This window comes from Rhea pennata, chromosome 1 (genome assembly GCF_028389875.1).
Source record: "Rhea pennata isolate bPtePen1 chromosome 1, bPtePen1.pri, whole genome shotgun sequence".
Lineage (NCBI taxonomy): Eukaryota > Metazoa > Chordata > Aves > Rheiformes > Rheidae > Rhea > Rhea pennata.
Window position 1 is genome coordinate 53116631 of NC_084663.1, and position 26656 is coordinate 53143286.

At 46.4% G+C, this 26656-nt stretch overlaps 5 protein-coding genes and 2 pseudogenes across 5 annotated transcripts; 5 read left to right on the forward strand and 2 right to left on the reverse strand.

Annotated features, from left to right (window-relative positions):
* The first annotated feature begins 1958 nt into the window (after positions 1 to 1958).
* Positions 1959 to 2319, forward strand: LOC134146179 (histone H4). The gene has a single exon (XM_062586417.1). It carries the CDS (start codon positions 1973 to 1975, stop codon positions 2282 to 2284), a length of 312 nt encoding a protein of 103 aa, XP_062442401.1. The 5' UTR covers positions 1959 to 1972; the 3' UTR covers positions 2285 to 2319.
* Positions 2320 to 3234: 915 nt separating this feature from the next.
* On the reverse strand, positions 3235 to 6297 carry LOC134146203 (histone H3-like; annotated as a pseudogene).
* On the forward strand, positions 4571 to 5021 carry LOC134146086 (histone H3). The gene has a single exon (XM_062586273.1). It carries the CDS (start codon positions 4571 to 4573, stop codon positions 4979 to 4981), a length of 411 nt encoding a protein of 136 aa, XP_062442257.1. The 3' UTR covers positions 4982 to 5021.
* An 11127-nt stretch (positions 6298 to 17424) lies between the features above and the next one.
* LOC134142118 (histone H1.01-like) lies at positions 17425 to 17985 on the forward strand (annotated as a pseudogene).
* Positions 17986 to 18887: 902 nt separating this feature from the next.
* LOC134146108 (histone H2A-IV) lies at positions 18888 to 19615 on the reverse strand. The gene has a single exon (XM_062586311.1). It carries the CDS (start codon positions 19499 to 19501, stop codon positions 19112 to 19114), a length of 390 nt encoding a protein of 129 aa, XP_062442295.1. The 5' UTR covers positions 19502 to 19615; the 3' UTR covers positions 18888 to 19111.
* A 234-nt stretch (positions 19616 to 19849) lies between these two features.
* Positions 19850 to 20891, forward strand: LOC134146132 (histone H2B 8-like). The gene is made up of 2 exons (XM_062586344.1): positions 19850 to 20248; positions 20811 to 20891. The coding sequence occupies exons 1-2, from the start codon at positions 19872 to 19874 to the stop codon at positions 20818 to 20820; spliced, it is 387 nt and encodes a 128-aa protein (XP_062442328.1). The 5' UTR covers positions 19850 to 19871; the 3' UTR covers positions 20821 to 20891.
* A 568-nt stretch (positions 20892 to 21459) lies between these two features.
* Positions 21460 to 23070, forward strand: LOC134146072 (histone H3). The gene has a single exon (XM_062586248.1). The coding sequence runs from the start codon at positions 21636 to 21638 to the stop codon at positions 22044 to 22046; it is 411 nt and encodes a 136-aa protein (XP_062442232.1). The 5' UTR covers positions 21460 to 21635; the 3' UTR covers positions 22047 to 23070.
* The last annotated feature ends 3586 nt before the right edge of the window (positions 23071 to 26656 follow it).

Sequence of the window (26656 nt, forward strand, 5' to 3'; positions counted from 1 at the left end):
AAGTGTCAGATGACCTAGGTCTGAGAGACACTCAGTTCCAATAGTTTTTGTGAAGATCAGATAAGGAGTAGGAACAAATCCAGGTTAGACCCTCCCCTGAGTAAAGGGGACTGATATGATCTGAACAGCTACTGCTTGGTTTTAGCCTGTCAACTGAAAAACCAGCATAAAACTGCAGGCCAGGGCATTCAGATGTATTACTTAAGGAAGTAGTTAGGGAAGAAGCAGAGAGGGCTGCAAGCAAAATAATGGGGGCAGGAGAGAGCTGGGAGAAGATAGTACATGTCTGTGAAGGAAAAGAAGGAAAGATAAAACTTTAGAAGTGATGGTAGAGGAGCTGCGATTATTGCATTGTTGGCATGATCAGGCTATAGGGACAGAGAAATCATGTATTCATTAAGTGATTGATACTCTAAAAAAATGAACTGGTTCATGAAAGGAAGTGGATGGGAAGTTGTTAATGTCTTCTATCCCGCTTTAAAAACAATGGAGATGCTAGTGATTGACCAAGGCCTTGGAGTATCCGATAGAAATAAACCTTTCCAGTTTGGAAGCCGGAGTTTGAAGGCAGAGAACAGAGGAAAGGCTTCAATAGCAGCTCCAGTGCAACTCAGGAGTCTCAAACTTGACTCAGTCACCAGCCCACTTCAAAGTGCTAAACATATTGACTTGTGAGGCACTGTCTTTCCCTGGTGGTGTTTCCTGCAGGAGAGCACCTTGTCTTACAGACTGGCAGCTGTCATCAATTCAGTCAAATCCTCCAGCTATAGTTCCTAGGATGCAACAAAAAGACTTTTTTTTTCTGTGATAAAGGGACTGCTGGAGAACCATGTATCTTATAAAGAAAAGTGAACCCTCTGTACATTACCTTTGGCTCACCGAGTACACCGCTGAGGCCAAAGGCTCCTAGGAGGGGAAGAAGTCATCCAAGACAAGTAAATAGAGGAAGAAAAAAAGTTTAAAAACTATTAGAATGGATGCTAGGTGATTTATCTCGATTTCTGAACTTCATTTCATTTTAGTTGACTGTATTGCACTGTGTGGAAAACAGGGAAAAGAACCAAGGAGAGGTCCCAAGGAAAAGTCCTACAACAATGAAACCATCAACATGACACATTGAGCAGAGGGCATTAAGGTTATTCCAAATATACTAATGCTGAATCACAGCTGTTTACTCGGATGTGATTATTTTGGCAAATTATGACATTTTATGTATCAACAGAATGTATGTCAGGTAAGTGTGGCTGAAAATGTACATATACACACCAAATTGCTAAAGAATTTCAAGTAACCTGGAAAATTAATTTGCATGTACTTGTTGTATTGACATGCAGAGGACTTTCTTTACAGGAACCTCACTCCAGTTAACAAAACAAGGCTAATTAATGTTTCAGATTCACATCAGGTGATACAAAGGAGGTAACCCAGAAAAAAACACGCTAACGCAAAAAAAAAAAAAAAGAAAGGACAAATTAATCACCTTATTAAGCCTCTTTATAAAAAGATGGAGGAGCACTTCCCCGCCCTCCCCCCCCCCCGCCAGAGCCTTTGTTTGAGCGACGCGAAATGGCGGCGCGGGGAGCGGCGGGGCCGGGCCGCTCCGCGGGGGGCGGGGCAGAGGCGCTCCCGGCCGCGCGCCCCCATTGGCCGGATTTTGCTGCAGACTCGCGACCGGCGCCCAGGATAACGGCTGCCCCCCGCCCTCCCCCCCGACACCCACACACCCACACCCCCCAGCCCCGCCCCGCCCCGCCCCCTCTCGGTGGAGCCCGCGCGCGAACGACCCCCGGGAAGGGAGCGAGCGGACCGGCACGGGGGGAAGGGAGCGAGCGAGGGGGAGCGGACGAGGAGAAGAGCCCGCCCTTGGCCTGCCCCGCCGGCCCGCAGTCCCCAACCAGGTCGGACCGCAGGCAATATATAGCGGGCGCCGCTTCTCGCCAGCAGCAGTCCGACTCGAAAGCAGCGGTTCGGGATGTCTGGCAGAGGCAAGGGCGGGAAGGGGCTCGGCAAGGGGGGCGCCAAGCGCCACCGCAAGGTGCTGCGCGACAACATCCAGGGCATCACCAAGCCGGCCATCCGGCGCCTGGCACGGCGCGGCGGCGTGAAGCGCATCTCGGGGCTCATCTACGAGGAGACGCGCGGCGTGCTCAAGGTGTTCCTGGAGAACGTGATCCGCGACGCCGTCACGTACACGGAGCACGCCAAGCGCAAGACGGTCACGGCCATGGACGTGGTGTACGCCCTGAAGCGCCAGGGTCGCACCCTCTACGGCTTCGGCGGTTAAGCTAGTGTCAGGAGCGGTCGCGCGTCTACAACCCAAAGGCTCTTTTCAGAGCCACCCACGTTGTCGGTAGAAGAGCTTTAATCGCTGGCTAAGTGAAGAGCGTTCACATTACTGCGACCTGCGCGCTCTCGGGAAATGGAGGGGGAGGGGGGGGAGTAGAGTGGTTCAGCACAAGATTTGTTTCGCTTTTGTTTGCCCTGTACGTCTTCTAAAGGCAAGAGCTTCCAGTGAAGCAGAACTGCAGTGCCACCACGTGGAAGAGGAGGAGGTGGGGGCGACATCTCAGGTCTCCAGCTCTGCCGCAGAAGTTTCTGCGTCGGAGCATGGGGGTCCTGTCTGCTGCCTGCCCTCCGCCCAGGCCGTCTTTGAAAGCGGAGCGGAAGGGACAGGCAGGCGCGAAAAACAGGTACCCGGGCACAAGCGGCAGGCAAAGCGGCGCAGTGCCGGAGCCAGCACCCCGCGGCACGGCGGCTTTGGAGAAGCGGGCTCACACGGCAGCCCCTGAACCGGCCGGACCTTTTCCTCCCGCGCTCTTTTCCGTGCGCGAGGCGGGGCGCGGGCGGAGGGAGAGCAACGCCGCAAACACTTGTAGCGCCCTAGATATTGCTGGGGGGAGGGGGGGAGCAAGCGGCCAGCCCCGTGCCAACGCGCCATCTCCCCTCCTACCACTGACACGCTGCCTGGCCGGCCAGGCACCGCTCCCGACTCCGCTCCCCGCCACCGCGAGCCTTAACGGGGCAGCCCAGGCTCGCCAGGGCTGCAGGGGCGGGAAAAGGCGGAATTTGGGCGGGCGGGCGCCTGAGATACCAGCAGTAAGTGCTGCTGCAAGTGCGTTGCTGAGACGCCGCCAGCACCGAAGCCCACGCCCGGCACGAACCCTCAGCCTGTCTAAGAGCAGAGATGACAGCTCTCCTCAGTGCCCGTGTGGTGGCTCTTAAAAGAGCCTTTGGGTTGGGCGGTCGCAAAGGGGCGCCGGCTCCGGCAGGAGCCTCAGGCGCGCTCGCCACGGATGCGGCGGGCCAGCTGGATGTCCTTGGGCATGATGGTGACGCGCTTGGCGTGGATGGCGCACAGGTTGGTGTCCTCGAAGAGCCCCACCAGGTAGGCCTCGCTCGCCTCCTGCAGCGCCATGACGGCCGAGCTCTGGAAGCGCAGGTCCGTCTTGAAGTCCTGCGCGATCTCGCGCACCAGGCGCTGGAAGGGCAGCTTGCGGATCAGCAGCTCCGTGGACTTCTGGTAGCGCCGGATCTCGCGCAGCGCCACCGTGCCGGGCCGGTAGCGGTGCGGCTTCTTCACGCCGCCCGTGGCCGGCGCGCTCTTGCGGGCCGCCTTGGTGGCCAGCTGCTTGCGCGGCGCCTTCCCGCCCGTCGACTTCCGCGCTGTCTGCTTTGTTCGCGCCATTGTTAAGCTTCCTGCTTTACAACAAGCAAAGACTACACAAAGGAAAACGAAACTTGGGCGCGCCTCTGACCCCTATTTATAGCACTCCGCTTCTTTTCGATTGGTTGATCGAAAGCGCCGCTCTCATTGGGCCGATTTGAAATACCCGCGTTAACTCAAAGAGCTCCGACTCTTCACTAGCTTTGTCAGACAAGCACTCTTTTCATCATCTTCCTTCGAACCCATCTTTACATGATTTAATGATTATATAACGATTCCTTAAGTATTTGCCTTGGGATTTGGTACACAATTTTGTTTTCGGTATAATATCACTTTTACAAGATAGTAATGTTTCATGTAATGAAAAATTTCTTTAAGTGTTTTATAAAACTAAAATGTAACTAAAGCAAATACAGCTTATATTCAGGTGAACAAGAGCAGCAATTAACATGTTAGAACAATTAACTTAAAACAATGTAAAAAACCCCGCTTTTTTACGTTTCCAAGAAAAATTATTTTATTGTATTCTGTATTCCGGACCTTAAAGAATACAAGAAAGAATTATGTGTGACTACTTAAAGATGTGGACGCTCTACTATATCTCAGTGCATTAATTCACTCATGAAGCAAACAAAAAAAAGTAAGAAATTATTGCAAAGTTAAGCATTCAATTCTCTCACCTCCCCCCCCTTTTAAATAAGATGGGAGAAAATATCTGCAACGCCGAGGTGGAGCAGACTAGGGCAGTAAGGAGCCTGGGGCTAGGGCAGGGGGTGGAGATTGTTTCGGATCGGCCAATGAGATTCGTCCTTCACCATAGCCCAATGGAGGGGGAGGCGCAGGGCTATAAGTAGGAGCCGCCACCAATTTTTTTCTTTTCTTGTTCGAACAACTGCAAGCAGAAAAATGGCGCGCACGAAGCAGACGGCGCGGAAGTCGACGGGCGGGAAGGCGCCGCGCAAGCAGCTGGCCACCAAGGCGGCCCGCAAGAGCGCGCCGGCCACGGGCGGCGTGAAGAAGCCGCACCGCTACCGGCCCGGCACGGTGGCGCTGCGCGAGATCCGGCGCTACCAGAAGTCCACGGAGCTGCTGATCCGCAAGCTGCCCTTCCAGCGCCTGGTGCGCGAGATCGCGCAGGACTTCAAGACGGACCTGCGCTTCCAGAGCTCGGCCGTCATGGCGCTGCAGGAGGCGAGCGAGGCCTACCTGGTGGGGCTCTTCGAGGACACCAACCTGTGCGCCATCCACGCCAAGCGCGTCACCATCATGCCCAAGGACATCCAGCTGGCCCGCCGCATCCGTGGCGAGCGCGCCTGAGGCTCCTGCCGGAGCCGGCGCCCCTTTGCGACCGCCCAACCCAAAGGCTCTTTTAAGAGCCACCACACGGGCACTGAGGAGAGCTGTCATCTCTGCTCTTAGACAGGCTGAGGGTTCGTGCCGGGCGTGGGCTTCGGTGCTGGCGGCGTCTCAGCAACGCACTTGCAGCAGCACTTACTGCTGGTATCTCAGGCGCCCGCCCGCCCAAATTCCGCCTTTTCCCGCCCCTGCAGCCCTGGCGAGCCTGGGCTGCCCCGTTAAGGCTCGCGGTGGCGGGGAGCGGAGTCGGGAGCGGTGCCTGGCCGGCCAGGCAGCGTGTCAGTGGTAGGAGGGGAGATGGCGCGTTGGCACGGGGCTGGCCGCTTGCTCCCCCCCTCCCCCCAGCAATATCTAGGGCGCTACAAGTGTTTGCGGCGTTGCTCTCCCTCCGCCCGCGCCCCGCCTCGCGCACGGAAAAGAGCGCGGGAGGAAAAGGTCCGGCCGGTTCAGGGGCTGCCGTGTGAGCCCGCTTCTCCAAAGCCGCCGTGCCGCGGGGTGCTGGCTCCGGCACTGCGCCGCTTTGCCTGCCGCTTGTGCCCGGGTACCTGTTTTTCGCGCCTGCCTGTCCCTTCCGCTCCGCTTTCAAAGACGGCCTGGGCGGAGGGCAGGCAGCAGACAGGACCCCCATGCTCCGACGCAGAAACTTCTGCGGCAGAGCTGGAGACCTGAGATGTCGCCCCCACCTCCTCCTCTTCCACGTGGTGGCACTGCAGTTCTGCTTCACTGGAAGCTCTTGCCTTTAGAAGACGTACAGGGCAAACAAAAGCGAAACAAATCTTGTGCTGAACCACTCTACTCCCCCCCCTCCCCCTCCATTTCCCGAGAGCGCGCAGGTCGCAGTAATGTGAACGCTCTTCACTTAGCCAGCGATTAAAGCTCTTCTACCGACAACGTGGGTGGCTCTGAAAAGAGCCTTTGGGTTGTAGACGCGCGACCGCTCCTGACACTAGCTTAACCGCCGAAGCCGTAGAGGGTGCGACCCTGGCGCTTCAGGGCGTACACCACGTCCATGGCCGTGACCGTCTTGCGCTTGGCGTGCTCCGTGTACGTGACGGCGTCGCGGATCACGTTCTCCAGGAACACCTTGAGCACGCCGCGCGTCTCCTCGTAGATGAGCCCCGAGATGCGCTTCACGCCGCCGCGCCGTGCCAGGCGCCGGATGGCCGGCTTGGTGATGCCCTGGATGTTGTCGCGCAGCACCTTGCGGTGGCGCTTGGCGCCCCCCTTGCCGAGCCCCTTCCCGCCCTTGCCTCTGCCAGACATCCCGAACCGCTGCTTTCGAGTCGGACTGCTGCTGGCGAGAAGCGGCGCCCGCTATATATTGCCTGCGGTCCGACCTGGTTGGGGACTGCGGGCCGGCGGGGCAGGCCAAGGGCGGGCTCTTCTCCTCGTCCGCTCCCCCTCGCTCGCTCCCTTCCCCCCGTGCCGGTCCGCTCGCTCCCTTCCCGGGGGTCGTTCGCGCGCGGGCTCCACCGAGAGGGGGCGGGGCGGGGCGGGGCTGGGGGGTGTGGGTGTGTGGGTGTCGGGGGGGAGGGCGGGGGGCAGCCGTTATCCTGGGCGCCGGTCGCGAGTCTGCAGCAAAATCCGGCCAATGGGGGCGCGCGGCCGGGAGCGCCTCTGCCCCGCCCCCCGCGGAGCGGCCCGGCCCCGCCGCTCCCCGCGCCGCCATTTCGCGTCGCTCAAACAAAGGCTCTGGCGGGAGAAGCGGTGCCTCGGCTAATACGCGGTATCGCCTCGCGGTGCTTCGCTCTACGGTAACTTGTTCTCGCTCATGGTCATTTCTTGTAGGTGCTGCTACCGTGAGCAGTTGCAGGCGTCTCCTCTGATTCTTCCTAAGCCGTTTTGCTTTGGGCCGTTGGTTTCCTGGGGGCGCTGCCCGCCTGCCTCACGGCGCGGGGCTGCAGAGTGTCTCCTGGGGCTCTGGCGTTGCTAAAGGCCGGCGTCGCGTCGCCTACCTGTACCCGCAGGTTATTTTTTCCCCTTCCTTCCTTCGTCTTCTGTGTTTAAATTTGTTATTAATATTTAATAATAACACACAACTCATCATCTTTTCTAGACTTCCTTTTTTTTAGTCAAGGCTGGTTAGTTATATTTGCAATACTTTATGTGTATATATATATATATATATATGCACACTGATATCCATTGTTTTACTTTATTTCACCCTCCTCGTTGAGTCCCTCTTTTTTTTCCCCTCTTTTCCTAATGGGTGCTTACTCGTGCCTGAGCAGGTTTTGGATACGAATTTCACAACCCCCTCTCTTCAAAATGTTGTATTTTTATTAAATTCTTGCTCATTTTTACACCCTTTTTCATTTAAATATTTTTTTTTCTTTTTACTCTTCCCCCTATTTTTATCCTTCAAATATATATGCTATTTAATTCAGCATGTATTAGTCCTCTGGCTTCACAAATCTTATTTGTTACACAGATTTCTTACTTTGTAGAGTTTATGGTTGTCCTTATTAATATCAGGAGGTTTAGGGCCACAGCAACAGCCAGGACCTGTTTACCTTCTCATAGCAGCCTTCATGGAGCTGTGGGCACAGATGAAGCCCCTGTGCTTACCTAAGGATTGCAGTGGCTTTGTACAATAGCGGTTTGCAATTCAGTTATTTTTCTCGTAAGAACCAAATACCCTGTTTTACTGGCACTAAATTAAAGCTGAATAAATCAAATATGCAAGATAGAGTAAAATGTCTTTATGAGTAAAGATGACTGCTATGTTCGCTGCATAAACTAATTATCTTAAGTATAGATTAGCCAACACTTGGCTTCTCAGTTCTGATACTCTTAAGTTCTAGTGTAGGAGTACTGTGGGAAGCAGCAATAACTGTGTCCTTTTTGTTACACCAAGTTTGAATCAGTTATTCAAACATCCCCTAATGTTTTTTGAATCTTTTTGTTCAGGAGTTCTGTGATGTCCTTGAGGTTATATGGGCTATTATATTTACTATAATCTAAGAGTAATTTGAAATTCTGGATGGAGTAAAAAGCTTTGAAAACAGAAGACAAAAAATCGTATTCTGTATTTTTTTCTCCTCTATTTATTGGTTAAAATATGAATATATTAGAACGGAAGTCTTCATAAAACTTCTTCTTTTAAAGTGTATTGTTCCTTGCCCATTATTTCTCCACATCAGGAGCTGATCCGCCACTATTAAGTATCATGTAACTTTTTACTGATACTAGTAGGTGTGTGTTTTCCTAAATTTGTCTAGATTCAAATGACCTCTTCTGTTCAAGACTGTTAAAAGATATACTCTTCCCTTGTCATTGTACCCTCTTAAAAAAAGTAACTTTTTTGTACATTTTTTTATAGTTTTGCTTTCTTTTCTCTTAAGGACTTTGAATTGTTCGGGTGTTATATTTTTTGTAGATATTTAATACAAACTAGTTCACTATCTTTAGGTGGTTAGTGGGAATATATATTCCACTTTACAAGCTACCATATTCACTTCCCTAGTGTGTTTAAATGTAGATTAGTACTTTGTTAAAAATTTCTGTCTATTTCATCACCTATTCTTCACTTCCTTTTTGGTTCAGACTCTTTTTGTGGCATATACTGTGTGCTTAAACACTTTTTCTTCATGAAATCTAAACTCTATCTGTTTTTGCTTAATATTTTCTTAATCCTTTGGATATTAACATTTCCTTAATTAAAAAAAAATCTTTGTCTCTTGTCTGTGACTTTTTAGAAGTGTGACAACCCAACTGAGGAACCAAAACAGCTAACGACATAAATTGTCCCTGCCCTAAGCAGTGTCTTAACTTCAAAGGTGTTAAAAGACATGTGTTTGGAAGCCTGAATTCTTACTATGAATGTTTTAACATCAACTCTTTGTAGCTATGACAGTAATATTCTAGTATGAAGAATCGATTGCTCTATTATGTTTTTGTGCTTGGGTGATTTGAGGAAAATAGTCCTACATTTCATGATTTTTAATGTCAAGTTACATTATCTATGTATCCTTCTGCATACCAGACTACATAAATGTTAATTTTACTGTTTTTATTTAAACATAATGTGTGTGTGTTTCTAACTGCTTTGTGAGCAGCTCTAGGTATGAAATAACAATCTACATACTATTGAGCTCTTATAGAGCTCCTCAAGGAAGATAAAATTAAACAAAAGGAGAAATCTTCATCTTGGCATGTATTTATAGGAGTTCGGACGTTTCCATATCCTGGAAAAGCAGGAGTGTGTGTAGAGCAATTTGAATTTACTGAATCCCAGAGTAAAGCTTCTTTTTCTGAAGTGTCATCTTGATTTGCTCTTGTTCTGTGGCCCAGTGTTCACTCTTCACTCCTAGTGGCCCATTAACATTGATTACTTCCAGAATTAACAAGTACGTATTAAGCAATGAGCTATCTATGAATCATTTTTACAATGCAGCTTTTTTCCGTATATTCTAGTTAGATTCCCCGGGGGGGGGGGGGGGGGCAAACATCCGGTTTGGCAAGCCAGCACAAACACACACACACACTCTCCCTCTTCCCTCTCTCTCTCACACACACACAAACACTCTTCAGTAGCAAGCAATTTATTAGTAAATACTTACAAACAGACCGACCCGTTGGTAATCTCGAGAAAGACCACTCCAACGCTTGTCGTGGTGTGATCACAGTCTGCCTCATCCTGTCCTCTCAACCAGAGGATGGTGATAACTGTCCAAGCTGTGGACCAAGTCTATCCTTTCAGATCCATGACAAAAATTTCATTCCTATAAGGGAGCCATTTGCTTCTACTTAAAAATGAACAAATGAACAATCCCTCTGATCTGCTCAGCACAATGTGTATGCAGATAGACCTACTGTACAGATTTAGAAGGATTATGAACTTCTAGGGACTACAGTTTGTAAAAAAAAAAAAAAAAAAAAAGTCAAAAAAAAAAAAAAAAAAAAACAGCAATACCAGAGTGACTATGTATGAATATGACTACTGTTACTGCAGTTGATACCACACTGGATTAAATAAATTATTAATCAAAGAACCTCATTTATTCTATCCTGTACAAGCATCCCTACAGAGAAATTTACTCCAAATGCATTGAATCTTTTAGTTAGACTCTTGATTTAGTCAGCACAGTCCAACTCCCCACTCACATTCAGCTGATGGACTGACCTGATGGGCCTGGCAGCAGAACCGGCTGCTCCCCTGTGGGTCTGTCTGCATCACACACAGGAAGGTTTCCAAGGGTTTCACCAAGGTGTGAACTTGCCTTGGGTCTCTGAACTTGTCTTGGCCTCATGCTGGAGGTCACCACTGTTGCATCCAGAGCTGCTTTATTCTGTGTAGAGGCAGGACCTAAGCCCAGAAAGAGGTGCCACCTGGAGCCTCTGCACAGCTGGGATGGGGGCTGCTCTGACAGCTCCAGAAACATTGGTAAAATTCTCCTCTGCTCTTCTACCTTAATAGTTGCCTGCAGTGGCAGTGTGTTGCCCTGGAGCAAACACATAGCCAGCAGGTAAGTGTGCAACAGTGGAGGCAATATGTAACAAGTCGCAACATGTAACAACTTGTTCTAACAGGTAACCAGTTCCTCTGTTTCACCCCCTCCCCTTTCTCTCTCTCTCTCTCTCTCTCTCTCTCCTTTTTTTTTTTTTTTTTTTCATTTTACTCATACTTAAGCCTGTTACCTTTTCATGCCTGAGTGTGTTTACTCAGTAGGCCTCAGTAGCCCTTGCTGGCTATCTCCACACTCACAGAGGTGTGCAAGGGGTAGTTCAGATGGAAACTCCAGACTCCAGACGCACCTCCAGGGGTACCTTCCAACCTGTTCTAGTTAGATTACTGGGGACCAAACGTCCAGTTTGGCAAGCCAGCACAAACTCACACACACACAAACACTCCTCAGTAGCAAGCAGTTTATTAGCAAATACTTACAAACAGACCGACCCGTTGGTAATCTCGAGAAGAACCACTTCAACGCTTGTCCCGATCATCTGCATGATGAGAGAGAGTCGGCAGGCACAATCTTTTCGGGCGTCTCCGGGGAGGCAACGTGGTCCTCTGTTGTGTAGCAGCCTCCCCCTCCTTCAGAAAAATTCTGGTATTTATGGTTATTTGCAGTAGGTGGGAGTCCCGGCACATGGGGCCAACAAGTGCAGGGAGTCTAGCCCAACTCTGCCCTGGTTGCATAACCGGGCTATGATACTGCGCACGCATGCAGACTTATTTGGGGGGCCACATTGACTTTGGGGTCGCTATTTCATTACTCTTCAACTTCTGACCTTCATGTTGACTGCTTCTCAGTGATTCAGTGGCTGGAAGCCACAGAATCTGTATGTAACCAACCACTCTTCTTTCTCACAGATTTCCAAGACTTTGTTAGTTACTTATTTGTATTCTGCTTAACACAGTGGTATTGTTCTAGGCACTAGAAAGTTACAACACTAGACCATTCTCACCAAGTATCAGGTAGTACAGATACAAAAGTTACAACAGGGACCATTCCCACCAAGTATCACCTAGTACAGATACACAACATTACCGATTCTATGATTCTATGAAAGCAGAAAAAATCCTCCAAAACACAAAAAAGTTTGAGGAAGTTATAAGTCTTTTACAAGGTAATGACTGATTTTCTGCTTTCCTGCGTATAGTAATTAAATAGTCTCCTCTTGTTGGTATTACCTTGATAATGATTATTTTGTTTAGTTCATGTTGTTCTGTATAATACCACCCTTTAACATCTCCAGTATGCTATATGTGCATGCCTACACATAAACGTGTGCACACTTCTAACAAGAAATTTTTGGTTGAAATCATCTGCACCTAAATGAGCTTTAGAGATGCTCTGATGAGGCTGCAAGGTTCTGTGGTGGTTAGTAGTTTATAAACACACAGTTAAGTACCTAGGACTGGATTCACTATTGCTTTTGTTGCTATCCATCCTATTCATTCTCCCTCCATGAGAAGGAGTGTAAGTGCCTTGGCAGCCCCTGTGGTTCACTACTTTCCCCACTTGCTCCTCAAAATCTCAAGGACAGTTCTCTAAAGCATCATGAGAATAACAGATGTGACAAATTTCTAACTCAAACTACTGTGAGGGACAGGTCAAGCCAAACTGTGAAGAAGACACAGCTACCTCTAAGGTACCTCTGCGCCATGGCCAGTATTGTGACATAGGACACCTGTGGCCTGTTAAATATCTGCAGTGAGGGGACAACAGAACCACTAGAGGCATGAGGTAATTAAGTGCTGCTGTCTTGGGGGGGGGAGGGAATAAAGGGGAAAAGAGCATGAAGCTGTCCTTACATATCTATCTTGAAAGGCAATGGCTAACTCTTTCAAGTTTAATAAGATCAAACCTAATTTTTAATGATAGTTACCAGCCTAAGTGTTACTGAGGCCAGAAGAGCTGTCTAAGCATTGGAGGAGGATTCTTTGAATAAGAAGACTCCTTATCTTTATGAGTTTTATTTATTTATTTATTATTCCTCCCCCCACCCATAAAAGAGAAGAGCAGAAGGTGATGAGTGAAAACATGAGAATGGGTCCAGCCGTCTTACTGTCCTCTACAGAAATGAGCTCTGGAGAATGCAGTTGCTTGCTTAATTGTGAACATTTCATAACATTGGTGCTAAATTCTATCATCTCTTTAAAAATCTTTCTAACTTGGTCCCTGCTGTTGTTAACTACCATTCAAATACAGTAGCTGAAGATCACAGCTTTATCCTAAGCTTAAAGGCAAGTAAGCAAACAAACAAACAAAAAAGGGTCCTCCCCCCAAATTGATTAATTTAACATTTTTTTTTGGGGGGGGGGGGGGATTCCAAATTGCTTTGGGCCCTGGTCTGTGCAGTAATGCGCATGATTTTCTCACAAAGCCAAAGGTAGATTTAGAGGCAGGCCGCCAGGCTCCAAACTATTTGAAGGTGCAACAGATAAAGTTCCATGGCAGGACAAAGCTTCAGCATTGGTAGGAAGAGGAGAGGCTTTGTTTCTATCTGAATTTCCTGTCCATATGTGAAGAGCAATATCATTCATTTGCACAGAGTGTAGAGATTTTGTACATTCAAATTCCTGAGGAGGTGATAAACAGAACTGCCATCTGGAGAAGAAAAGGTTTGTCTGACAGGCTAGTTAATACGGTATACTTGTTTCTGCACTATATAGTGAAGCATCAAGTTTTGTAGGGCTGAATGAACAGGATGGAAATGTTTTAACGATGTCTGGCTCTTTGCAGAAGCAGTTTGTCAAGCAAGTTGGTCCCTTGTTTTCTCTTTCAGCCATCAAGTCTAAAGAATCAAAATCATGTTTTACAATAAAGCAATCAAATAACCCTGCCTGCTCGTTGGTTGTTTATCCTGCACAGCAGCCACAGGATACATTTCCCCACCCCTCTCTCCAAAAGAAAAAAAGCAGTAAACATGAGAACAACGGTTAATTCAGGAAACATTAGAGGCATTCAGAGCACAGGGTGTTTTTAACACCGTCCTTCCGCTGCGCTGCCGGGCTGCCCAGGCACTCATTGCACCGTCATTCAGCAGATTCACCTCCCTTTTTGAAGATTAACAGCATGCAAACGACGCGGGGGAGGGAGGAGGAGGAAGTAAATGGAGGAAGAAAGGTGGTGGTGGGGAAAAAAAGCAATGAGGGAAGAGGCTCCTTCCCCGGGCGGGACTGGCGAGAAGCGAGCGCAGAGCCGGCGGCGCAGCCCAGCCGTGTCCTCCGCGGCGGCTGCGGGACCCGCTGCCCCGGGGGCGACGGCTCTGCAAGGGGGCGCCCCCAAACGCAGCCGCTTGCCCCGAAGGGTCAGCCGCAAAACACCAGCAGTAGCGAGACTCTGACGATGCGAAGGATAGGGAACGATGCACAAGGAATAGCTGCGGTTTATAACAGTGCTTTATTTTGTTGAGTGTTAAAGAGACACCGAGCATCTCTTGCCACCTGCAAATGCAGGTTTCCGCTGCATTTCTGCAGCTATAACATAATTAGCTTTCAAAGTTCAAGCTGAATTTCCATTTCCTGAATGTGAGTACCGGTGTCTCCGAATTTATTGCGAACGGAAGAAGTCACGTGAGTTTATTTCATGTTTACCGATGTTTAAATTGATCTTGTACTATGTATCTAAGAGAAAAAGAAACCTTAACAGAAATGACTCCTCCCCGCTTTGCTGTCTAAACAGGACTGTTTTCAAGGGAATATGAAAAGGAATGTACGAATGGTATATTCAAAAGGTTTATCTACATTGTACCAGATTTATAAGATATATTTCTACTTGATTTCTTTCTGGTTTGCTATAGATAGTTATGGAAAAAAATAGTACAGGAACTAAATAATTAAGTGAAAGTGTTTAAAGGTAGTCTATGGGGGGGGGGGAACCTCTGTGTTTAACCTTTATCTGCACTTTACCACATGGATATTGATGCAGTAGGCCTTGGAGAAGTACCATTCTTGCCTTTAATGATTATTTCATATACTTTACTTGATAGTGTGAGGACAGTGAAAAAGTGTGAAAAAGAATCTGCCAATCAGGGAAAAGAGCTAAGGAAGTTAGCAAAATTTACAACTAGACAGTGTGTGTTTTGTGAAAAGGAATCTGCCAGGTAGAGAAAAGAACTACGAGATAAGAAAGTTAGCAAAACTTAGGGCTATGTCCTTGAAGAAGAGCTAAAAGACTGATAAAAAGGGATCATCCTGTCCTGGAAGGTGCTAACAGCTGGGTAACTGCAAGAAGCCAACAATAACTGCAGTAACTATGCATGCTCTCAGAAAAGTTCAACCAAAGGATACTCGAGCGACTCCTGAAGACCACCAAAGACCCCCACAGAAGACCCCAAAACACTCAAAGCGCAGGCATAATTACAATGTGACTATTATAATTAGTCCCAGGAAATGGTATGAATATGTAAAATGATTCCAGGAAATCTAATGAGTATGTGGACGATAGAGTGATAAAAGCTTTTTTTAGTACGACACATCAGGAGGAACAATTCCCCATGCATCCAGCGCTGCAATGAAGAATGCCAGCTTTCTAAAACTTCAAATTAAGTTTTAGGGGAGTTTTACTTGGGCCTGATTCTATGGTAACAATATTCAAATAAGTTTTATGCAGAACAGCCCATAAGCTCATGGATGCAACAGACAATTCATTCCATTCATTTTTGTTGGCCTAGGCAAATGCTGTAACTTGCCTTCCTGTTTAGTAACTGTTGTAGCCTAAAGCAACCTCTGCTTGTAAAAGGCAGGCAAAAAAAACCCATGGACTTTCCTCTAGAACTTTGCAAGACTGCTTAGTGCCTAGAGAGCATGAATAACATTCTGTAGTTGTTCAAGCACAAGTTCTGTTACACTGCAATCAAGTGCAGTCTTTTTCAAGAAAAAAGAATAGTGAGTTGTTTTGAGGAATTTTCAAAGACTTTCCATATAGTGTAGTCACTATGATAAAGTTAACTAAAATCTGAATGTCCAGTTGTTACTTATTAGCCTGTAGACTTGAGAATGCTTGTGTAATTATGTGTACCATATTTCTTTTTAGATATCATCTTACATATTATCTTCAAATGCCTTATGGAAGAACAGTGGTCCATGAACTAAACACAACTTCAATAACACAATTCTAAGAAATATGATCTAGAATGCTGCAGCCTTAATTAACCAGGCTAACCAAGAATCTGCAACATGTATGCTGTAGCTAGTGCTTTAAAGCAGAGGCATACATCTTGCAGGGATCTCTATGACACTAAATACTTTTTCAGGACCACCAATACTTGAGATAGTTCTAAAATTTAAAGCTTTCCATCTATCATCTTTCTGCACCAAATGCAGGCAGCTAGTCAGAAAAACAAGGAAGAGAACTATTTATAACAATAGTAGTGAAATATTCGTTATGTTTCAGCTGAAGAATAAGAGATTTTAGCATTTACAGTTTTTGTTTCTGTTTTCCTGAAATAAATATAAAAAGAAAAAAAGTAGGCATGAATATACTATTGGTGGCATAGAAAATGGAACATCAGTCACAAGCTGCTATGAAAGGAAACCAGGCTATTTATCTGCACTTTTTCAAGGGAGGGACATGGCTGGAGAGGCAGAAAACAAGAAAATACTTGGGTAGGTGAATTACCATGAGTTCGTGTAATTTGTTTCCAGTGAAGACAGCAGTGAAAATTCTACTTTAGACTAGATGTAAATCTACTCATGTTTCATTTGAAAATGAGATGCTAGAATACTTCTGTTCTGGAGTGATGTTTGGAACACTAGTGAGGAAAAATGTCTATCCTTGTTTCTAAGAGAGGTAAAATAGAGAGAACACCTTCTCTGATACTTCAGTGTGGGGGTTGATTTTGAAAAGTAAGAAGTGCTGCTTCTCCTCCTTCTCCCCCCCCTTATCCCCTGCATCCTACTTCCGAGTGCAAAATGAAACTCAGGAGGCCAAAACTGAGACCTAGAGGCAACTGTTTCAAGGTGCCGTTTTTTCAAACGGTCCAATCAAAAGCTTCAACAAATTAAGGTCTGCTTCAGACTCACTCAATACATTTTACTTCTGCCAATGTTAAATATCTATGAACAGAAGGTTGCGCTGTTGAACATACTATATAAACAAATCTGAGCCTCTTAAAACCAAACTAACTAGCAAACAAACCCACCTTCATTGTTTTAAAAATAATTCTCTGGCCGTTCCTAGCTTTGAATTTCAGCATGGCTACTGATGAAGTCCTACAGTTAACAGTTTCAAAGTCCAGGTTTCTATAGTAGTCAATAGGTAACACTATTTATTTGAAAAAGTGTGGACTGATAAAAGAAAAAAAAAACATCGTTTACCACTTCTGAAATAAAAATGCAAACAGTGTAAGAAGAACTCTTTGAAAACAACCTCCCAGTTCTCATCGGGTTTGCAAGAGACTCTTCTGTGCAGCAGTCTTGTGTTACCTCTGTCTCTTTGAGGTGGATTGTTAGTTAATGCAGTGCCATAAAATGACTCACGCCTCTTCCTTTTGAGAGGGAAACTGCAAAGAACAGGACAGAGCTGTTTTCCCAATCTTAATTCTCCAGCTGCAATTTTAAATGACAAAAAGACCCGCTCCTCCCACCCTTTGGTGGGAGTCTCATTCAGACTCTGGACTGGGGCATTCCTGGCTCCCCCTCATGCAGTAATGTGGTTTTGTCCACATAAAACACTTACAAATGAAAACATCTTGCTTCATCTTAATTTGCCTCACAAAACAAGATAGGAGTTGTATGATACAGTGCAAAATATAAAAAGTCAGTGACGAAAAAAACAGAGGGGAGAGCCATCTTCACTCCCTTCCAGAGCTGCAGGCTCCCTGAGGAATCAATCGTGAAGATGCTCCTCCCTATAAACATCGACCTCTCATTGACCTCTCTTTATTACTTTTTTTTTTTCTTTCTTCCCAAACATCTCCCCCCTCTCCAGTTTCGAAACGCTTTTGCAACAATGTTGGAAACTGCTCCTGCCTCTTCAGTAGTGGCTGCGGCCCCAGGCAAGGCCACCCCCAAGAATCTAAAGAAGGTGGCAGGTGATTCCAAAGCCCACAAGTCCTCAGGAACCAGCATCACAGAGATGATCAACAAACAACAACAGCTGCATCAAGCTGAGGCTGAAGAGCCTTGTCAGCAAGAGTACCTTGGTGTAGACCAAGGGCACTCGTGCCTCTGGCTCTTTTCAGCTTAACAAAAAGCCTGGAAGTGAGGGGGGGGGGGGAAAAAAAGTGCAGTTAAGAAGTAGGAACTGGCAGCCAAACCCAAGAAAATGGCAGCCTTTAAATCAGCTTTTAAGAAACCCATGAGTGCCACCAAGAAGGTGGCAGCAGCAAAGAAGAGTCCTAAGAAAGCCAAGAAGCCTGCTGTCAAGAAAGTGGCCAAGGCTGGCTGCCCCCCCCATCTCCCCCCCCCCCCCCCAAAAAAAAAAGCAGTGAAGAGCCCAGCCCAGGTGAAATTGGTAAAGCTGAAGCCTACCAAGCCCAAGGTAACAAACCCCGAGGTGGCCAAGGTGTAAAAGGTGGCACCCAAGAGTTAAATGATACTGGAAGAGGAAACTAAACTTTTTTTTTTCCAGATACAGCCAACAGCTCATTCAGAGCTACCCACACACTCAGAATAAAAGAGAAAGAGCTAACATCTGTTAAAACCCAGACTGATGCATGTTTATTCTATGCTGTGCTTATGTTTAACTTTGGTATTTTCTGAATAGAAACTTAAGAGTGTGTGAAAGTATGTCATAGCCTATTTGGTCAGAAGTGGATTCTCTGTTCCCACTTATTCCCCCTGATATCACTTACTCGGAATAGTAGATGTTGCCCCTGAGTCACAATCCTGCGCTGAGTTACAACATCACAATGAGAAACATATCATCGCTGGCTAAAGAGAGTCTGTAGCCCTGGACGGGGGCAAAAAAATAAATAAATAAAATAGAAAGAGGAAATAGGAAAAGAAAAGGGAAAAAAAATGTCGAGGGCGCAGAAAATCCTTCGCGCTGCTTCGCACTCAGAGCTTTGACCCCTTTTCCAGCGCTAAATACGGGCAGTGGCTGCAGCACCGCGGCAAGCTCACCGCGTCCCGCGCCGGGTTTGAAAACAGCGCGCTCCCTGCGGATTGGCCGCTACTCGCCCCGCCCCCCGTGGCGTCACAGAAGCCCCCGGTTGCGTCCCCCTCCACCCCACCCCGCGCGCGGCAGCCTGCCTCGGCCGGGGGAAAAGCGCTCCTTTCCCCCATGGACATCAGAGCACGGGAACACTGTCACTCCCCAGGCTGCCCTTACCTATTGTTTTTACCAACTGCCCTTAGAAAATACAGCGATGATTGATATTAGCTCTCTCGATTACTTCGCTGATTTTTTAAGTTATAATTTTTAATGAATGTTTTCAGTTTAGGTCACATTGGGGAATGTTTAATATCTTTTTACAGAAAAGAAAAAAATAGAAGTGATATAAGTATCAGCAGAATACAGTTTGAGTTAATAATATGTATTTAAAATTAAAGTTTCCAGTTACATAGAATGACAACATTGTATTTCGAGAAAACAGTAAATAATCCTCGTGTTAGTAGACTTAAGTGTTCCTGCTCTTTTTGGAAAGCTGTGGGTGGCTCTGAAAAGAGCCTTTGGGTTGTTTGTCGAATCCGCTTCACTTTGCTTTAGCCTTATGGCTGTCGGTCTTCTTGGGCAGCAGCACCGCCTGGATGTTGGGCAGCACGCCGCCCTGCGCGATCGTCACCTTGCCCAGCAGCTTGTTGAGCTCCTCGTCGTTGCGGATGGCCAGCTGCAGGTGGCGCGGGATGATGCGCGTCTTCTTGTTGTCGCGCGCCGCGTTGCCCGCCAGCTCCAGGATCTCGGCCGTCAGGTACTCCAGCACGGCCGCCAGGTACACGGGGGCGCCGGCGCCCACCCGCTCCGCGTAGTTGCCCTTGCGCAGCAGCCGGTGCACGCGGCCCACGGGGAACTGGAGGCCGGCCCGCGACGAGCGCGACTTGGCCTTGGCCCGCGCCTTCCCGCCCTGCTTCCCGCGGCCAGACATACTTTCTGCTTCTCAAAAAGAATAACCGAAAACAAAATAAAGAATTAATGCCAGACAAAAGAAAGTAAAACTGCCGGCAGAGAACAACATGCAGCGAAAACTGCCACCCTGCCCTTTTATCTCTTCCTCGTGGGGTGCAGCAGGACTTGTGATTGGTTGAGGGTGTGATTGTGATATAAGCCAATGAGGAGGCCGATACTATAACGACCAATTGACGTCTGGCTGTTTGTGACATCAGGAGTCGACTCTGTCCAATAGACAACTTCAGCTTCGAGTCATTTCATTTGCATACCGCCCCTATAAATAGAGGGGCCGCCGCTATTGACTTTACGTCGTTCCTGCGATAGTGAGGGAGCGACAGCCTCCGGAAATGCCGGAACCAGCCAAATCCGCTCCTGCCCCGAAGAAAGGTTCGAAGAAAGCTGTCACCAAGACACAGAAAAAGGGTGACAAGAAGCGTAGAAAGACGAGGAAGGAGAGCTACTCCATCTACGTGTACAAGGTGCTGAAGCAGGTGCACCCGGACACGGGCATCTCTTCCAAGGCCATGGGCATCATGAACTCCTTCGTCAACGACATCTTCGAGCGCATCGCCGGCGAGGCGTCGCGCCTGGCGCACTACAACAAGCGCTCGACCATCACGTCGCGGGAGATCCAGACGGCCGTGCGGCTGCTGCTGCCCGGCGAGCTGGCCAAGCACGCCGTGTCCGAGGGCACCAAGGCTGTCACCAAGTACACGAGCTCCAAGTAAATAATTTTGTTGGAAGATTGTCTGACCCAAAGGCTCTTTTAAGAGCCACCCATATTTTCAATAAAAGAGTCGGTCACATTGTTTCACTTGGGTGAGTGGGGGTCATCTCTAATATTACATCACAGGGTTATTTTCAGTGTTTCTCGGGTTTTGCCCTAACTAGATTTATCATGCTCCTTAGTTTCAAAAATAGTTCATGGTGAGTAATCGTACAGAAATGTTTTTGATTTTAGAAGCTTTAAAAACACCAAGTACGATTTTGATTGCCCTGTGTAAACCTTAGCTGAGTACTGACTACACAGGTCATTGAAATCAGTAGTTCGAAAAAAAAACAAAATCGAGGTGTAAAGCTTTTAAGCATTCCTTCTTTATTGAGGTAATTAGCTTAGCAGTAGTCGTCTCGTACGCATTAGAAAAATGCACATGGCAAAGCTTCTTCCATTTTTGAATGAAACGTTCTTCATAGAAAACATGACTTTCTTTCAATTTGTCTTGCATTTTTTTTCCAATATAATGCTCTTGTCCCCTTTAAACATTAACTGTTCTTTTTTTTTAAAGCCCTGGCTGAAAACCACGGTGCTGCTTGTTTACTCAGAGATCCGTCGGGATTATGCTGTATATGACCTTTAGAAGATAACGTTTCATGGTATATATCACACTACACACAGTTAAAAGGAAAGAATACAAAATCCTCTCCTTTTCATCATTCGGCTTGCCTCACGGGTTTGAGTGTAGTGTCCTTTTGGTGGAAGATATGCAGAAGAGAGTATGAAGATTAATCGTTTGTGAAGTGTCAGGTAAATGACAAATGACAGAACACAAGGAAAAATAAGATTTAGAGGAGCACAAAAAAAAAAAAAAAAGAAAAGAAAAAGAAAAGAAAGAAAGAAAAAGAGAGAGAAGCAGAGCTTTTCGATTATCAAAATATCAAGCAGAGGAGGATGCGAAATGAAGTCCGATTCCCTTCCATCCTGAGAAAGGGTATTGCTAAAGGGCTCGCATCCTGACTGCCACGGATAGAGGCAGCGATAGAAACGTCTATTCCGGGAACTGAGAGGAGCTCGGCGCCCGCGGGACGGCGACCGCTGCGGCAGAGGCTGCTGCCGCCGCCGGCCTCGTTCCCTGCTGCAGAACCACGGGTGAACGGAACGCGGAGCGGGGAGCGGACTGTAGCGGGGGGGGGGGGGGGGGGGGGGAAGAGGCCGTTACCCCCTCCCGCTTCCCGGCAGAGCGCGGGCTTCTCTTAACCTTTAAATTGCCCAATAGAATTCGCGTCTCCTCACTAGCCAATCACAAGACGCTGATGTCTATAAATGCCGCGCTCCGCTACCGCTCGCTCCACAGATAATTTCAGCTCGGGGCTAGGCGAGTGCTGCTGCGAGGATGGCGCGCACGAAGCAGACGGCGCGGAAGTCGACGGGCGGGAAGGCGCCGCGCAAGCAGCTGGCCACCAAGGCGGCCCGCAAGAGCGCGCCGGCTACGGGCGGCGTGAAGAAGCCGCACCGCTACCGGCCCGGCACGGTGGCGCTGCGCGAGATCCGGCGCTACCAGAAGTCTACGGAGCTGCTGATCCGCAAGCTGCCCTTCCAGCGCCTGGTGCGCGAGATCGCGCAGGACTTCAAGACGGACCTGCGCTTCCAGAGCTCGGCCGTCATGGCGCTGCAGGAGGCGAGCGAGGCCTACCTGGTGGGGCTCTTCGAGGACACCAACCTGTGCGCCATCCACGCCAAGCGTGTCACCATCATGCCCAAGGACATCCAGCTGGCCCGCCGCATCCGCGGCGAGCGCGCTTAAGCTCCTAGTAACCCGGTCTTTGTCAGGCTATCGAAAACCCAAAGGCTCTTTTAAGAGCCACCACCTTGGCACGAGAAAGAGCTGTAAGTCTTTACCTTGGTTGGGGGGGGAAGGATGTGTTTGGCTTTTTTATTTTTTTTCCTTTTTGTGCGCTCTCAAATTTAATCATGTTTCGGTAGGGTTCAGCGGGATACGGAGCAAAATATAGAAGATAATTGCTATTATGTTATTGTACTAATTCTGAGTGCACGAATCCTGTCTTTACTGTAGTTTTGCGGTCTAATTCCTTTTCCTTTTCTGAAACGGGAAAAAGTTCGTTCCCGCACTCGGTCTGTAAGTTTTATCAGCGTTCTATCTAACAGTGTGAGTGTCCCTGCTATGAGCGACTTTCCCTGGATGTCGGCCCGTTCTCAAGGGGTTTTAGTTTATCCCCGGGAGAAGGCTAACGTTTTCCGGGGGAGAGGGAGGGTGCGTCTCTGCAACCTCCATTTTAAAAAAGTGCGCTTTGTGCTTCCGTGAGGAACAGTCGTGGGGTCCTTGATGGTTCTGCATATCCTCTGGATAGTCAGAGACGTCTATTTGGGTCAGTTTTCTCCATCTCTAGGTACTCTCGGCCATAGCTGCTTAGAGTATGGAGAAAATATTTTCCCTAGGAATATTGGGGGGGGGGGAAGGGGCGTGTTTAAAAAAAAAATGGTATCGAGGACAAAATCCTTATTAAATTCTTACTAAAATTCTGCATCCCCCCCTTCTCATCCAATGACTGTAGGAAATCCGTATGGAAAATAGGATTTATCACTGACTGGATCTTCTGTTGTGTAGTTGCACAACCCGTTGCCTTCTGCTCAGCGAGCCTGTGGTTAGTGCCTTGAAAATGTATTGAAGTGTCTTCTGACTTTCTAAATCTTTCATTTTTTAAATGTAATTAACTCTGTAATTTCGTGTGTTTGTTACAACAGAAAATCTTAAATCTTGGTTTTGTAATTCCTAAAATAAAGAGCTGTGACTTTAAGAAACCATTGAATTGAGTTGAATGTAGCTTTCACTTAAACTGATCAATAAGGTGCCACTGAGGGTTATTCAGAAGAGAGAAATGTCTTTCAGTGCCTGATCCTGTAAGATCATTCCTTTTCTGTTAATCGGTAATGCATTTCATTTTAGAAAGTGTTCCTTTCTCTGTTTCAGGAATTCAGACTCTGCAGCAAAATCCGACCAATCAAGTTCCTAGACACACCATTTTCTTTCACTTGCTTTTTCTCCCTCCTCTCACTTTCAGCCATTTTCTATTACTTAACCTCAGAGGGTTAACAGGGAGGGGAAAATGGTACCAGCATAACCCGTTGGGAACTAAGCCTATGTAGATTCCCCTTCTGCCACTGTTTTTGGCTACTGATAAAAAGCTTGTGTTTTCCATAACACTTTTATGTAACCATATTATTGACAAAAAAAAAAATGTTTATTGATGTGATTATGGACGTGATGTGGTTGCAGGAATGATTATGTGAACTAAATGCATTTTCTGTTCTGTATGTGATGCAGAGGGATCTGTTCATACTTTTATCTAAACCCATATGTTATGAACTTAATATATTAAATGTAAATCAACTAAAATGTCTATTTTTAGCCACTACATGTAGATACTATCTAACATTATCTTAGCAAACAATTAGCATGGTTACTTTCTAGTTGGGATTTGAGCAGAAATGTTGCTTATTTGCATGGTTGGGGAAGAAATTGTATATGAGGAATGTGACAAGGAGAGTATTAATTTCTCTGAAATTCTATCATTTCTATTGTTCTGAAGAGCTTGGATGCTTTTAATAAATATGGGATTGCTCTGACTCGTTCTACAGCTGCATGCTTGTATGACAAGAAGCAGTAATGCTCCAATTTTATTTGAGAAGGCAGTAGACCTGCAAGGCTTTTTGGGAGAAGCCTGCTTATATGAACCCTGCTCATTAATTCCCTGAACTTGAGAAGGTTCTTCAGAACACAGTAATGTAAAAGATCACTAATAGTAGTCTATGATAGTTAGTTCCAGGTAATAAATCTAGCAATTAGGAAGCACTTTCTGTGCAGATTTAGAAAGTTTATAGTAATTTTAGATAGCTGTAGCAGTGAGATTGAGGTCTGCTGGTTGGAATAGATGGACTCTGGCTTATACAAGGGGTGCTGCTCTATCACTTAGTGATTAAACACTCACTGGAACCTTTTCAGTTTGCATATACAGCACTGAATCATTTAACTATGAAATAGCAACAACAATTCCAAATCAAATATAGATGGAAAAAAAAAAAAAACGCAAAGACTTGCCTTCAGAAAGCACAAATAAAAACTGATATCAAGAATATTTGATTCCTTGCTCAATTATGTTGCTGTTGACAAAATACAAGGTGGTGTAGGGATTGCTGGACCTGCTTGCACGCGGTATATGAATTGAGAGGACCTGAATATCAGGCAAGCCTGAAATACTCTGCCTTCCAGAAGGAGAGCATTAAAAACAAGTGTGAAGCAAAACTGAATTTGCCAAAGGCAGTTTATTTGACTCTATGGTTTTTCAGTACTAAGACACACACAGATGAGGTACAAGAGTCCCTAATTTAAAGGGAGTGGAAAAATGAAAGTTCCTCTGGCACCAGCTGGAGTCCGGAAGTGTTTCCCTACTTTTTGCGGGTGGGAGCTCGACCTGATTCACGCAGTCAGGTTTTACATGAAGGGATTCAAGGGCAGCATGCTCACTAGCCAAGGACTGGCTTGCAAACGGGCGGTACTTTGCCCTGCTTGGCAGTCGGTAAGGTGCTCTTGCCGGGGACTTTAAAATTGCTCTGTGAGTTGTTCGGGTGAGACTTTTTTTTTTTTTTTTTTTTTTTTTTTCCACCTTCTGTGAGTGATCTGGCTCAAATCACTCCTCATAAAAATAGACTTTCTGACAGTCTATTAGATAAAATAGCATATAATCACTGTGATTCTGGTGAAATTCCTTCTCAGTTTCAACAGAAATTTAATGAATTTGTGCATTTGCACAATAAGCTGCTGTTTTAGTGACTCCTTATCAAAGAGCTTTTTTCTCTCAACAAAAGTCAAAATCAGCTTTACTTTAGACATAGTTATCTGAAATACTTTTTAATCTACATGAAAAAAAGAGTGAGTTCTTAATCTGAATTAGCTGTTGTAATGTGATAAGGGAGTTTCCAAATAAATCAATAGATAAACCTTAAACTTCCTACCACATTCTTTTCATTTGCAAACCCCTTTTCTTAGCTGTCTCTCAGAACTGATCATCTGTTGTTTACAGTCTGCAGCAACCACAAACAGTGAAGTGTGAGGCTGGCGCCTACAAATGGCCCATCTCAGCTTCCCTGCCAGCCTGGGCAGTATGGCCGTACTGTTTCCTTTCCTCTTCTCCCCCACTTTAAAGTCATGTTATCTCTTCTGGTAGGTTATGAGGATCGTGTGGCTTGTAGCTGCAGTTTTAAACTCCTCAGAAGCATAACTCCTATCATAAGATTTTGCTCTGTTCTCGTCTTATAAATATATGAGCTTTAGGAATTACTACTGGCTATTTACTATGAATCTGTAGTGAAGCATGAAGCTGTAGTCTCACCAAAGCTGTCACTCATGACTAATAAAAAGGCAACCTACTCAGAAAACATATAAACCAATATCGTGTAATTTATATCAGCAGCAAACAGCAGAGAACAGTGAGCTCAATTTGATACATTGTCTTTGAGAACTTTTTTCACTGTAAAGTTTTTTTGCTATAAAATGTCCCATACAGTGCAGAAGCTGAACTACCTTAGGAGTTTTAAAATTAGGCCCAACAGACAGTTCCACACCTTTCAAATATTATGGGCAATATATTACAAAATTAATCACAAACAACCATATACTGGCAAGCAAGTAGAATCCTCTCTGCATGATGGAAGTCACGAGATGAAGCATTTCTAGGTTCTCTGATCTCCTTTGTCCTAGGATATTTATTGCTCATTGGATTGTATGTGGGCAGAGATTTGGATTCCGGTCTGTGTCAGAATTCTCACCTCTCATTTTAAGAATATCATACATGACAGGCCAGAACCATGGTGTGCAGTGTTGCTTCAAAGAATCTCTCCTGACTTTCAGTGAACATGAACTGTTCTGTAAATGAGAACCTCTAAAACCTTACTCTGGCAGGAAAGAGTGGTGGCTTTCACTAATGCAGTAAGCACTTATAAAACAGTAAGAACTGGACTGCTGGGATGGAAGAAAGCTTTCAATTTGTCCACATATGTGACTAATCACATATTCTCAGCACTTTGTAAAACGTGTAGAGATTTTTGACAGGTATCAAGAAGGGTATGAATGGGAGTATGAGTGCAAGCACCAGAAAGGAAGGCAGAAGAATGACAAACAATAGCAGGGGTTGATTGTACCTAGATGTGTTTGAATCTTGACTACTTAATATATGCAACTTCTCTGCATATTGAGTTTAGGAAAATAAAGCACAGTGTAAATGAAGGACAGACTATAAACTGAGGCAATAGAGGGAAGATCATGGGACCATCAAGAGCAGTCCTGAAGCAATAAAACAATCCTTTAAGGAAACAAAAGAAAGTGAATAAATCCTAATG